At 49.6% G+C, this 13636-nt stretch overlaps 1 protein-coding gene across 3 annotated transcripts in view; it reads right to left on the bottom strand.

Moving 5' to 3' along the window:
* Nucleotides 1-6560, bottom strand: part of TRIM55 (tripartite motif containing 55) — a 39488-nt gene extending 32928 nt beyond the window's left edge. The window contains exons 1-3 of one of the 3 annotated variants that reach the window (XM_088540187.1): nt 6372-6560; nt 5828-6000; nt 3988-3990 (exon numbers count right to left, since the gene is read on the bottom strand). In XM_088540187.1, the coding sequence (XP_088396313.1) occupies nt 3988-3990; nt 5828-6000; nt 6372-6560 (365 nt within the window). The remainder of the gene's footprint in view (nt 1-3987; nt 3991-5827; nt 6001-6371) is intronic. The other 2 variants (XM_088540186.1, XM_088540189.1) reach the window with 2 other exon arrangements.
* Nucleotides 6561-13636: the final 7076 nt, after the last annotated feature.

Here is a 13636-nt window from a genome sequence, read left to right as displayed (position 1 = left end):
CTTTCCAGCTGGTTGCTCTCCAGCCTGCATTGCTGTGTGGGGTTATTCCCCACCAGGGTCAGGATTTGGTGCCACCCTTTGTTGAACTTCATGAGGTTCCTGTTAGCCGATTTCTCCAACCTCTTAAGGTCCCTCTGAGTGCCAGCACAACCATCTAGTGCATCAGCCTCTTCTCCCAGTTTTGTATCATCTACAAACTTGCTTATGCCTTTGTGCCACTATCCAGGTCATTAATATTAAATGGCCTCAGTACTGACCACTGGGGTGCACCACTAGTGACTGGTCTCCAAATTGACTTGGTGCTGCTCATCACTTTCCTTTCAGACTGGCAGTTGAGCCAGTTTTCAGTCTACCTCATGATGCATCTAATCTAGTTCATGTTTCTTCAGCTTATAGGAATGTTATGGATGACAGTGTCAAAAGTCTAGATAAACATCCACTGCTCTCCCCTCATCTATCAAGTTAGTCATCTCACTGTAAAAGGCTATGAGTTTGGTCAAACGTGATTTCCTCTTCATAAATCCTTCCTGAACTTCTTGTCCTTTTTGTGTTGACTTCCAGGCTTCCCGACTGATTTGCTCCCTCACCTTCCCAGGAATTGAGGTGAAGCCTGACTGGACTGTAGTTCCCTAGATTCTCCTTCTTGCCCTTCTTAAAGATATGGATAACAATTGCTTTCTTCTTGTCCTCTTGTTCCTCTCCCAGTCCCCATGACCTTTCAAGGATAAGAGTGGCCTTGCAATGACACCAGACAGCTAGCAGCACTCCTGGGTGCATCCCATCAGGGACCACGGACTTGTTTATATCCACTTTCTTTAAATGCTTTGTTTATATGTTCCCTAATCTGATCCCCTTCCACCAAGGGCACTCTTCCATGTTCCAAATGTTACCTTTGGTCTCAGAGACCTAGGATTCCTGAAGGCTTCCTTTATCTTACCAGCAAAGATCAATGCAAAGGAGGCATTGGGTATCTCTGCCTTTTCTGTGTCCTTTGTCACGAGCGTCCCTGCCCTGTTCAGCACTAGGGCTTCCCTTCCCTTCCTTTTTTCCTGCTGATATGCTTGTAGAAGCCTTTCTTAATGCCCTTTGCATCCCCTAACAGATTCAACTCTAAGTGGACTACGGCTTTCCTAATCCCATCTCTGCACACTCAGACAGTGCGTTCCTCCTGCGTCACCTCTCCCTGCTTCCACCTCTTGCATGCTTCCTTTTTACATTTGATTTTTTTTCACAAGCTCCTTGTCCATCCTCACAGGCCTCTTGCCATCTTTGGTCTATCCTCATGTTTAGGAACTCAAGAGTTATTGAGATTGGAGAAAGTGAGCCCTGACAACTAACTAGTCCTCCCAGATGCCTCTTATCTCCAGGGCTGTATTCCATTGGATTCTTCCAAGCAAGTCTCTGAACAAGACAAAACCTGCTCTCCTGAAGGGTTGTGCAGGGTTGTGATCCTGCATTTTACCCTGCTCTTCACATGGCAGTTGAACATCTACCCCCAAATGTACACATCCCTCATCAGTCCTTCCTTATTTGTAAACACCAAGTCCAGCAGAGCATACTCCTTCACTTCTGACTTAATTGCTTTTGTCAAGAAGTTGTCATCAATGTGCTCCAGAGATATCCTAGACTGCCCTACTGCGTTAGCTCTCCAGCTGACATCAAGTTAAAGCCCTCCATGAGAGCCAGCTCTGCCCCAGCAGAGCTCTGCCCCTGCTCTGCAGAGCTCCATGCATTCCTGCTGCTGTTTTTAAAAAGAAGGAGAAATCCCTCTCCTTGCTTTCCCAGCCTGTTCCTCCTAAGCAGCCTGTGTTGATCCATTGCAGCGCACCAGTTGTGTGAGCTACCCCACCAAGCCTTTGTGATCCCAGGGCACCTGGATGTAGATGCCTAATTCTTCCTGTTTGCTCCGCATGCTACAGGCATCAACGCACAGAGAGGCAGCTCGACATTCCCCAGAGAAGGCGTGTGAGCTTTCCCCACAACGCTGCCCTCTTGGCACTTCCTTGCCTGGGGCATACACTTGGGGTGGGCTTCCTTCTGCCCCATTCTGCTGATTGTAAGATCTCTCTTTCCTGCACCCTTTGATTGCCAACTGGATCCACCACTTCCTCACTTCATTTTGGCTTGTTATCACCTTTCGACCCTCCTCACCGTTGCTCCTGGCTTGAAGTTCTCCTCACTAGGTTGGGAGCCTGCTGGCAAAGAATTTTGCCCCACTTGGTCATGTGGATCTCATATCTTCCTGGCTAAAAGAGAGTCCCATGGCCATACAACTTGAATCCCTGGTTGTCAATATCAGCTGCACAAACATTTGTTGAGCAGCAAAATCCAAGCTCTTTTCCCTTGTTGGCAGGACATCACCTGGCCCCCGTGTCTTTGATCCGCACCCACAAGGTCACATAGTCACATCTGGTATGACCCAGGTCTCTCTCGGACGTATTGTTGGTGCCCACATGGAAGAGCAGCAGGAGGCAAGGCAAACCTTAGCAACTTCTCCATTACATCCTGGATCCAAGCCCCGACAGGCAGCAAACCTCCCCAGCCAGCAGGTTGGGTCAGCAGAGCGGGTCTCCATCCCTGGTCCATCCCCAGGGAGTCTCCTGCTGCTACCTCCCACCACTTCCTCCTGGTGCTGCTGCAGGCCTTGGCCTCAGCTGCCTCCAGTGCTTCATCCAAATGTGGGACAGAGCGTCTAGTCCCATCTGCTGCCCATTCCACTCTGCTGTCACTGCTCTGCTGGCAGAGCAGGGTTTCACCTGCCAGAAGCCACCAGCCTGCAGCCCTCACCACCACAAGAGTCTCCAAGTGAGCTGGGAGACTGATCCACAAGACTCTGCCTGCCCCTCCATTGCTGCTGCCAGGAGTTTGGGCTCTTGTTACTGAAGGACTCCGAGAAGATCTGGTTGATCTCCCTCTTGTCATCTCTGATGCAGCATCACGACCACCTTCTGCAGCTCCTTTGCGAAACACAGACCCTCCACCAGCACTCACTGGCTACAGGCGAGCAGCCCGTCTCCCCTGCCCCAGCCTTGGCCACGTGCCCAGGCCTCTCCCCGCAGCCCTGCTCCTGGAGAGCTGTGTCCTCTCTTGGAGCAGTCAGAGGCCTCAGCAGTGCCAGACAGTTGACGCACCACACCACACTGCACTGCCACCTCTGCAGCACCTGCACAGCTTCCAATCTCTCCTACACGAGCTGCACAAAGCCCTACATCTGTTCCCTGCACTCTAGGCCAGCACTTGCACAGGCCTCTCCCCAGGGAGAGAGGGTGCTGACCCTCCCTAATTAGGAGTCAGCTCGGAACAAAAGCTCAAAGCACCCTTTGATCCACAATAGCTGACAGAGCTCATTAGATGCTGCTAGAGCTTGCTGGAAGTTGCAGCCTCCTGCAGTTTTCCTTTTCCAGCAGCAGCAGGCACCTTGAAGTTCCTCAAAAAGTTAAGGTAATCGGCGGCCTAGACACTTTCAAACTTTGGTTTAATATTTTAGTCAGCCCCATTTCTACTGGGTTCAATGCTTTCCCTCCTTTAAAGCATTGTAGCAGCCACGTCCTACTTGAATATTTCTTTCCTTGCGTTGTTCATAGATTCTAAATTGGGCAGCAAGCTAAGTTGTCATCGGCTGGAAATGATGAGCAATGTGAAAAAGAGCATATGATGTGGTTGTTAGTAATAACAGGGGCTGTATGTGAGAGCTTGGGCAGAGCCTCCCAATCTGATCACACAGCTCCTGCCCCAGTTTTTATTTTTCAAAGAACCATGTCTTAATTCAAATAGAAAACTAAAAAAAAAAAAATACTGTTTTCAAAATAAATGATTTTTTCCTACATGAGAAACAAAGCCTGCACGATGTATGAGTTAATCTTACTCTCTTAAGTTCATGTGAAAAGCAGCTAAGAGCTGGCATGATCCTGACATGGACATTTATGGTGAATTCTATCTACAGGAACACTAGAGGGGAAAGAGGGTCCTGTCAGAAAGTCACAGGACCTGCTATTTTGGAGGATCATCTTGGAAAGGAAGAAGGATGCAAAAGTTATACCTCACTCTTCTTATGTACCTCTGCTAAAACTTTGAAAGAAAATGGCGCAGAAGGAAGAAGCAGAGCAGGCTCGATTTCTCTTGGCTTTCTGGTTTCAGTGGAGCGATGCAGGACAAAGCAACAGCAGATGTTGCTCACACGCTCACGGGTGCCTGAGGAATGCCAGGCAGAAGGAGATAAGCAGCTGAGGCCTCAGAGTGGCAAATAGTTCAGATAACGCTGTTATCATCGCTGCTGCTAAGTAACCCTGATAATTAATGTAAAAAAAGCACTGTAGTAGATTAAACAAACCTTTTGGACATATATCTAAGAAATACATGTTCAGATATACATTTTGTTCTACTCCCTCTACATTTTACTTTAGTGGAGCTTAAAAAGAAAACCCAGCAGATGTCTTATATTTTCATGTAACTGGATTTTGTGCCAATTGTCTATCAACTAAATGGAAAATAAAAAGGAGCCATATTTCCTTTTTTTTTTTTTTAAGATAAGCACAACTCTCAGTTGAAAAAAAAAATCAAGACATGAAGACTCACTTGTCCAGCTTGTTTAGTCAAAAGCAAAATCCAGCTTTGCTAATTCATTTCCTCAGGGATTTTCCTGACTAAAATACTATTTGGATATCAGTGACACAGGGGTAGCTGACCTTCCCTTGGCACAGAGTGCTAAGGGCAGCAGAAAGGACATTTTTAAGCCTGCTTCGTGCTCTCTGGTGTTTTGGAGCTCCAAGCTGCGTCCAGCTACAGCAGAGCCCAACGGGATACAAACAGCCAAGAATAGCCAAAGGCACAGCTGGGCTCCAAAACACACTGTGTGCAGGTGGCCTTCTGCGGGAAAGGGGTAGGACACCTCAAGCCATCGGATGTCCTTGCACAGGACACCAGGATCAGCTGGCTGTGCCCAGCTGCTCCAGTGAGCCTGTTGCCACCGCTATCCGGCAATACCCCGCGATACCCAGCTCCTTCCTGGGGGGCGGGGAGGCTGTCAGGGAGCATGGTCGGGATTTTGTCTTCCTTCAGGCAGGGTGAGGTGTCCAAAACCCCTTGCAATTCACCAGCACGCCGGTGACCAGAGGCTCTCGCCCTTGCCTAGGGAGTTGCTTGCTTTGTGGCCTGGGACCACATTTAGTTTCACGCTTAGTGTGCTCCCCGCATCCTCAGCATGTGTTCGAACTGATCCCACAGCAAGAGAGATAAGGACCCAACATTGTTCCACTGCTGGATGGGTTGCCAACCCATTTCTAGCCACTGATGTTCAGGAACAGTCTTACTTTATAGGATGAACCCACTCCTCTGCACTGCGACTCTCGTACACCTCCACACGGCACCAATACATAATTATTTCTGGCTATTACTTCTTTTATACAAAGTTTTAAATAAGACTTAATTTCCTCAGGACACATGCCAATCTGATAGGATTGGAGATTTTTGACTGAGTTACGATTTGCTATTATAATGTGGGGTATATCACGTGCTTTGCTTGCACGTGTAAGTACAGCTCATGTGGGTTAGGATGGCACAATCCTTTTCTATAAGTGGAAGTGGGAAAATTCAACATCTATTTGGGAGCTCTATGAACTTTCTGTGTTCGGTAACAGCTGACTTCACTGCACAGCAAACGGACAGGCATGTGTAGCAGCAGAAGCCATTGCCTTATTTGCCAAGAGATAAAATAACTAAAGAAACCTCACATCCGACAAACGGAAAGACCATAAGGACACCGCAGTGTCCTAAACTGTGTCTGTTTCTGTGGCACAACCTCTTCTAGGGGTACAAATTTCCTGGTTACCTTGTGGACTCCTGCTTGTATATGTCGATGATGTTTTCCACCAGGAGGTTCCTCTGCAGCCCGTAGACGCCGTGCCGGTCGAGGACCACCTCATGTCTGCAGGAAGGGCAGCGGAAGCGACCTCCCGAAGCCACCGTGGTGCCGCCTCTCGTTGGCAGGTAGGGGTTCGAGGCCTGTTCTTGCCAAGCAGGACAAGGAGAGGTGAGTAAGGACATGTAAAACCTCACAAAGATGCTCTGACTATAGTGTTCACTCTCAGAGCATGGGGCAACCTCCGAAGCACCCGGCTCATGTCAGACCAATGCAACCAGTGCACAACCCTCTCCCTCCCCTCTTTTCCCCCCACTGCCAAGATCAAGCCACCCAAAGCCACATGGAGACCTTGAGAATGTTTCCTAAGGTCGACTTCTGCTTTAAACCACTGGCTCCAGCATTACCAGATAGTAACAGAATCAAGTCAAGCACAAAGGAAATTGTGCCTTTCCACCCATTTAAACAAGGGTGCTGGTACCTACAGGAGTAGCTTTTGCTGGAATAAACCTACCTGGAAAATGTCGCTGGCACATTTTCTGCACAGGTTGTGCTGGCAGGGCAGGATGACCACGGGCTTCGTGAACATCTCCAAGCAGATAGGGCAAATCAGCTGCTTCTCCAAAGTATCCATGGTTTGCTGCTCTTTGGAAAAAGACTTGTAGCTCAGGGAGGTGCTCATGCCTAGCTTCTCCAGGGGCATACGCTCAGGACCACGGCGCTGCCGGTGTCTTCCCGGGTTAATTTCCCTTGAAATAGATCCAAGGTTGCGCGGTGCGCTCAGCCGCTCTGCGTGCTGCGCTCGCCGGGGGACATCGCTCGAGCGAGGGGCCACCGCCAGCCGGGGCTGTTTTTAGCACCCCGACGTCACGCGGTGCCGCTCCTCCGTGCCCATATAAGCGAGCGACGCGAGGACGGACTTGGACAGGTGACGGGTGGCCGGGCCGCGCGAGGCGCATTCCAACAGCCTGCCCTGGCTCTGCTCAGCAACAGCCCCGGCCCCCTCGAGGCGTGTGGGCGATAAGCGAGCGCCCTCGGCTCCCCGCTTATCTTTGCCCGCCGGAGGAAGCCGCAGGGCGGGAGGCGGAAAATGCCGTCGAGGCCCTGCTGCCCCCATCTGTTCACTGCTGCTGAGCGGACCTGCCGCTTGGCACAGACACTGGGGGTTTCAGCGGGGTGTTTAGTGCGTTCTGAGAGCGGGAGCAGCCCAGGTGTGAAGCACGTGCCTCTCCCAGAGAAGGTGGCAGCAGCGGTGGCTGCTCCCAGGCCCGGGTAACCCAGGGCTTGCGCTTGTCACCACCTCGGAAACCAGCTAAAATGCTGCCTGCCTGCAGATGCGCTTACCTTTCTTCTGGTGGGATGGTTTTTTTTTTTTTTTGAGCAGTAAAGCAAGAATCTCGCGTGACTATTCAGTCCATTCAGTCCAGCTCCAATACGCGCCTCGAAAACCACTATATGAATTTCTTGATTAGAGGGACACAGAAGAAACAGTGTGAAAAGCTTTAATTTGTACTACTAGAGAATAGGTACTAATTGTACACACTCTTCCTAGCCATAGTTTAATCCAAATACACTTTCGTCTTGGGCGCCGCTGTGTTTATATCTGTTTATTAGACACTGATATGCCTCTCAGCTTGGCACTTGTTCTGGAGTTATTTTTAAAATGACAATTTCCCAGATAATTTGTGGCATGTGATGCCTGATCTTAAGGGAAAGCCATCTGTGCTTCTACTTGCCAATAATTTATCGCACAACTGTACAAGCAATAAATATCTCACCCTCAGACTCAAGCCAAAGCCCCTACACGTACTGTATAAAATCACTTTGCTCCTATACTGTACTGCCTGTACTCAGTATGTTATCTTCTGTTTTAATCAACAGCTGTAATATTTTCTCCGTTAAGTGTCTTGTAGAAAGCTTTCACATTTTTGCTAATTGCTGACTATAAAGTGCTTGCATGTGAATTGTGCTCTACAGTGGCTGCCGGGGTGCCTCACCTATGCCTGCTGCTGGGGAGGGAGACCCTATTTCCAAAGCAGGGCCCTTTGCACGTGTGCAACACCAGGCTGGAAATTCTGCACTTCAGGGGAATGGAAAAGGCAAAGGTTTCCACTGAGTTCCATAAGAAAATGAATAATACCCCCTGCATGCAATGGCAAGGAATCACATTAAATTCAGTGTGTTCCAATTTTTGATTTGCAATGCACTGCATTTTTTTTAAGTGTTTGGCTGAAATCCTCCCCTCATTTGCAGCCCACTGAGCCAGAATTTCACCCCTACACATTTATCAGGAGCCACATAAAGACATACACACTTTTGTTTTCCCCAAAGTCCTGCTTTCCTAAGGAAGTTTGCAGTGGCTGAGCTGAGCTGGTTGGGAATCACGGCCTCGGTGCAGCTCCGTGCCGCGGCCCCGCGCTGCCAAGTGGCACGGGGACGGCTGTGCGGGCAGCTGAGCCGCCGACAGCTGGGCCTCCTGGCAGCAGAGGGTGGGAAACTTTCTTGGCAGCAGCGGGCAGGTATTCCTCTTCTTTCCCTCCCCTCTGTGGCCAGGTCAGAGGTGACTTCAGTGCCTAGGGAAGTTTGAATGCCTCATCGCTGCCCTCTTCACTCCGCATCAGCTGGCCCTTCCGTGTCAAAACCGGCTGTAACAGGAGCAAGGGGAGGCCGGCCTCCCTCCTGCGCTGTGCCTGGCGCTTCCTCGTGCCTGCAGGGACAGAGCTCTGAGATTCTGGCCAAAAGCTGCAGGTTAGAAACATCAGTGTGTGAAAACACCTCCGTGCAGTGCCGGGCACTCGAGTCAGAAAGAAAAGCTTGAGGGATTGTGGCACAGGTATCATGTGGTGAGCTGAGGCCCCTCCAAGGGAATCATCTCCCAGCTGCTTGACCTGCCAGCAACAGGCCCAGTTCTGCCCCTGCTCCCTGGGCAGAAACCCTGGATCTCATGGATCTCAGCTTTCCCCAAGAAACTTACAGGAGTTTTCAACTCTATTTTATGCCAGAATAACTTGCCCAGGAATGTTATCTGTTTTTGCTGAGCCAACCATACGGCTAGTTCCTTTAGATAGGCTCGTTTTTATAGGCAGAGATTTTAACCCCTCTATTTTTGCAACTGGGGACAACTTGAGGGCTGTGGAATGAGGGCTCAGGGAGTCTCGAAGGCTGTCTGCAAGGCGCTGAATTTAGGAGAGGGATTTAAAGGAGGAAGGAGAGGTTGAGCGATGTCCAGGGTCCGGTTTCAGTGCTGCTGTGGCACCCCGTGGTTTTGCATTCAGAGAATTCCCCTCCGCACCCTCTTATCTCGAACTATTGCTATAAAGCTCTCAGGTGTCAGCCATAAAAAAAAAGTCTTCCATTACAGCAAAACAAAAGGAAAACGCTGCCCTTTGAGCCCTCGCCCGGGGCTTTCTGCAGGGCACTCACCCCGCTACGGCAGGCGTCGTGCGTGGAAATACCTTTGCAGTGATTACGAAGCAACAAGGCAAATGTAAGTTGAAGCCCTCCTGCTTATACAGGTGCAAACTGCAAACAGCATTTTGCATTTCATGATTTTATTGCTGTCAATGAACATCCCTTGATAAATACTGAAATTACCCTATAAGTACACAGCCTTTTGAGACTGACATTTTTACACTCAACCTCTGTATTAGTGTTTGCATACCCTATAGTCAATGCTAGGAAGTGTATGTTTGGAGACCCATTAAACAATGTGACCGACCATTTCTCCAGGCAGACAGGGACCTCGACAGGTGGTACTGGCACAGCCTGGAGTTTGCTTTTGCATATATAAAAGCTAACCAGCAGACACAAACCTATAACATTTCTAAGGGTGCATCACTGGAAGCACATGAAATATGCTGGAGCATGGGATTTGGGGGGGCCAGACAGAGGGCACAGGAACTGCCTGCCTCCTTATAGAAAGTCCTGTTTTTCTGTAGAAAAGCTATAGATGAGCTGAGCTATAGAGCAGGATTAGAAATGGCAGCCAGGACATCTATCTTAGGGATGCAGAGGAAGCCTGAACTGTAAATTAAGCCTAGGCATTTATCACCTTTACTGCAGTTATCTGTAGTCTCAGAATCTGTGAGCTTGAAAAGACAAGCTTCTGGGGATGACTGAACCATAAGGAAGAAAACAAGAAAGATTATACCTCACGAACGTGACATCTCAGTGTTTGCACATCATGTGTAGGTTTATAGTAGTGACCCAAGCAGTTATTTCAGAAATGTCCCCATTCCTACAACAGCCTGGCCAGAGATGAAATGAAGAGTGCTGTGGATGAACACATGGCATTCCTGTTTCGGTTTCTCCCTGAGCCAAATGCAACTGCACAAGCCCAAGATTTTGCTTTCAGGATTCCCAAACCCACACCCCCTTTTTGCGTGTGCTTGTCCCTCACCAACTTACTGATAGAAGGAAACCTAAAGCTCACACGCAAAGCATAAAAGCGAACCCAAACCATAGCACGGGGCTTGGACAACACAGCCTTGACCATTTTCCTTCATATTAAAGCAGCACAGCACTGGGGGCCAGCTTGCAAACCATCACTGACTACCTGCCCTGTTAGCTGAGAAGAAGGAATGACTGGCTCCTCCCTGAGCTATTCTTGCATTTTACAGAACTATGGAATATTTTATGGAATAGGGATTTTTTGAGTGGGAATTCTGGGAATATTTGTGGAGTAGATATTTGGTGCTAGGTTAAAAGAGGATGAGCTGATGTTGTGACAGTGGGGCTGGACAGAGGCTGCAAGAGATGGAAGCGGTAGGGAGGCTTTTCAAGCGTGCTGGAGATTAGGAAAAGCAGACGGCAGAGAGTTTTAGCAGTGGGAATTTTGGTGAGGAAACAGGTCACACTTCTGCTCTGCCCTTAAAGATTCATAGGGCTTCACTTCAGACCTTCCCTGCTCCAAACGCTCAGCTTCGTTGTTATGAAACGAGAGCGATCCTCTGTAGGGGTGATTGTTTTGCAGCACGAATCCTGCTCAGGCTCCCCAGCTGGTGTCAGCTCATCACTTCGCAGAGATACAGCCCTACCCCAGTGTCACGTTTCTCCATGGCCTTGGTCAGATCAACATCAGCCACTCTTGATGCTATTTCCGTATGTTCCCTGCGAGTCCAGCTGGTGGAGTGGGGGAGTGCAGGTATTTTTCTGTCCAGGACAATCCTTCAGTCTGCAATTCAGAGCCACATAAAGCCTTTGCTTTAAGGTCACGCTCAACGCATGGCTTTGCACCATGTCAGAGACCTGCTGAGACTCTGTCCCAGGCGGCTGGACAGGTCAAGTGTATATTGTCACCCCTCCTTGTCTTGAGGTCATTCCTCCAGGACGGAGTAGAGATTTAGTGCTGGAAGATCAAGGACTGAGCAGTGTGCTATCCCAGTTAAACAAAAATATAAAGTGTGTGGCAGGGAAGCCTTCACACAGCAAGGAATTAGGGGACCTGGTAGAGGCCCGCTCAGCATGTAGTGCTAAGTGGTCGTAGGGGTGATACCTTCTATCTTTTAGCTTTTTTCCTGCTGTATTTCGAACTTCTTTCTTCTTTCCTACATGTCTTCCAATGCTCTGAGTATTTAGCAAAGTACTCCTTGAGCATATAGCAAAATCAGCATGGCTATTCATTTCTGAGCACCAATGCATTTTTTTTTCTTTTAGAAGAGCAAGTTCCCCTTTCAGGCTGACAGACACTGGCCAAGCTCTTCCCCCTCTCCCTGTGTGAGCCCTGCAACGTGTGAGATGGTGGGTAGAGATGTTTGCAGGGACAATGACGATGGGACGAGCTGCATTCAAGCCAGGCAGGAACTGAACAACCACCTTGTAAAGCCACGATCAGCAATGCCGTCCGCTGTGACATTGCGCCCATTGTATCAACGGCGGTATATTAGATTAACGTCCTTCTGAATTATCACTTCAGGAATCATCCCAACCATGCAGGCTCGTGTCCTCATGCAGAGCGTTGCCCCCTCCCCTGCCACGTGCAGTTGTTCCTGGGGAGTCAGCGTTTCTGGTTCTGGCTGAGCTCAGGGAATGCAAAGAAAAGAAAGGGTAGACACTAAGTCTTGTGGCCGTGGAGCAAATTAGATTGCTGGTGCCTCTTCAAAGGCTCTGCCCTTGTCACTGAAGGGAGAGCTTTGCAGTAAAACTCATGTTTTGCATGGGGAGCTGCGGTTGGACTGCTTGAGGATACAGCACTCTCACTGCCAAGGCCCATGCCCATGTGGCCAGGGACGGGTGGTACGAATGGGCAGGTCATGGCAAGAAACCATTACAGCTCTGTCACTAGTGATCTGGGGAGAAGATTCCCAGAGTTCGGAGCTTTCTTCCTCCCCCAGATTGTGTCCACCCCTCTTATCGAGGGAAACACAGCCTGTCCCCAGCCCTGGCAGTTGCTCCTGGTGATCATGGCAGTCCGCAGCTCAGCTGTGGGATGGTGTAGGAGGAAGGAGCCCTGCTCTGACAAACCTGACCTCCCTCATCCCACCACTGCAGTAAAGGCAGGAAAATGCTGCGCTGCCTCTGGGTTCCCTGTCACCCCTCGGATAAGGGGGACAGAAACATGTTGGGGCTGTGATGGCAGAGCACGAGAACTTACCAGAGCAGTAGTGAGGGATTATCTTAATAGTGAGAGAATCAATCTGTTTGGTTTTGTTATCGCAACAGTTAGAGCTGCAGAAAAAAAAAGTGTGTTTTCTTCCCAACTATGCATTGACTGCGCGCAAGGACTCCGGTCCTGCCGTTCCCAGTCCCACCGTGTTCCCCTGTGACTTTCCAAGCTCTCACAGCACCGAGGAAGGGTCTATGGTGCTGGGCAAGGTGAGCTGGCATCTTTGGTTAGGGTGCAGTGGTGCCGTGGCCAAGGGTCTGCGAGAGAGAAGCGGTGGTGCAAATTCTGTCCTTTGATGGAGCTGCTTCTTGCTGGTATTGTCTCCTCCTGTCACTTGTGTCTCTGCTTTTCCAATGCAGTGGGGTTGGATTTCCCTGGTCTTGGCTTCAGCAGTTGGCAAGGTGGCTGTGTCCCTTTGAAGGTGTGCGGAGGATCTCAGGTGAGGGAAACCTTGGGAGGTGACCGGCCGGCGCAGCACCTTGTGCATTTCTGCTGTTTCACACAATTGCAAAGACTGTGTGATGCAAATGTTAGCGAGACGATTTGATTTATGTGTGAGCTGACTACTAATTGCATCTCCTGCAGTGACCTACAGTGTGGTCTTGGCGCAGTTTCTGTCCATAATTGCTGAAAAGAAGTGCTTCCCAAAGAGGCGAGAGCCTTGCAGCAACCTCGCTGTGCAGAGCTCCATTCTCAGGATGCCTTCCTGACCTCAATTTCTCATTCCCCAGTGGAATGTGTCTGCACTTGCCCTCCCTGGACTTGGGCTGCTGCAAGAACACGGACAGAGTTACTCTTGGGAAGATGTCTGTCTCTTCCTTTGACAGTTCAGCTTGTAAGGGGAAAAACCATGGATGTTTTCAGAGGAATCCTTGGTCAATGGCTTAATTCCAGCTCAAGTGAAAGGGGCTTTAAGGTGCGGAGGAAGGCTCTTATCACCACAAGGCCTTTCACCCAACCTCCCCGATGGACACCTTGAGGACCCTCAGGAGCGTGGGGGCCAATCTCTTATTCCATGGCAAACAGTATTTTTCCAGTTAACTCTGTCAGCAGAGGATGCCTCTGTCATTCCTGATGGCTGGTTACCCACTAAACACCTTGCTCATGCAGCTAAAATGGGGCAAACATGGGTATCCTTGGAAAGTTCTGGAGAACGTGCCAAGAGCCTGTGTACG

Source organism: Tinamus guttatus, unplaced genomic scaffold, assembly GCF_059628265.1.
Source record: "Tinamus guttatus ecotype Peru unplaced genomic scaffold, ASM5962826v1 Tinamus_guttatus_pri_ptg000056l, whole genome shotgun sequence".
Lineage (NCBI taxonomy): Eukaryota > Metazoa > Chordata > Aves > Tinamiformes > Tinamidae > Tinamus > Tinamus guttatus.
The sequence above is the reverse complement of the archived record's forward strand: the minus strand, read 5'-3'. Positions and strand labels throughout refer to the sequence as shown.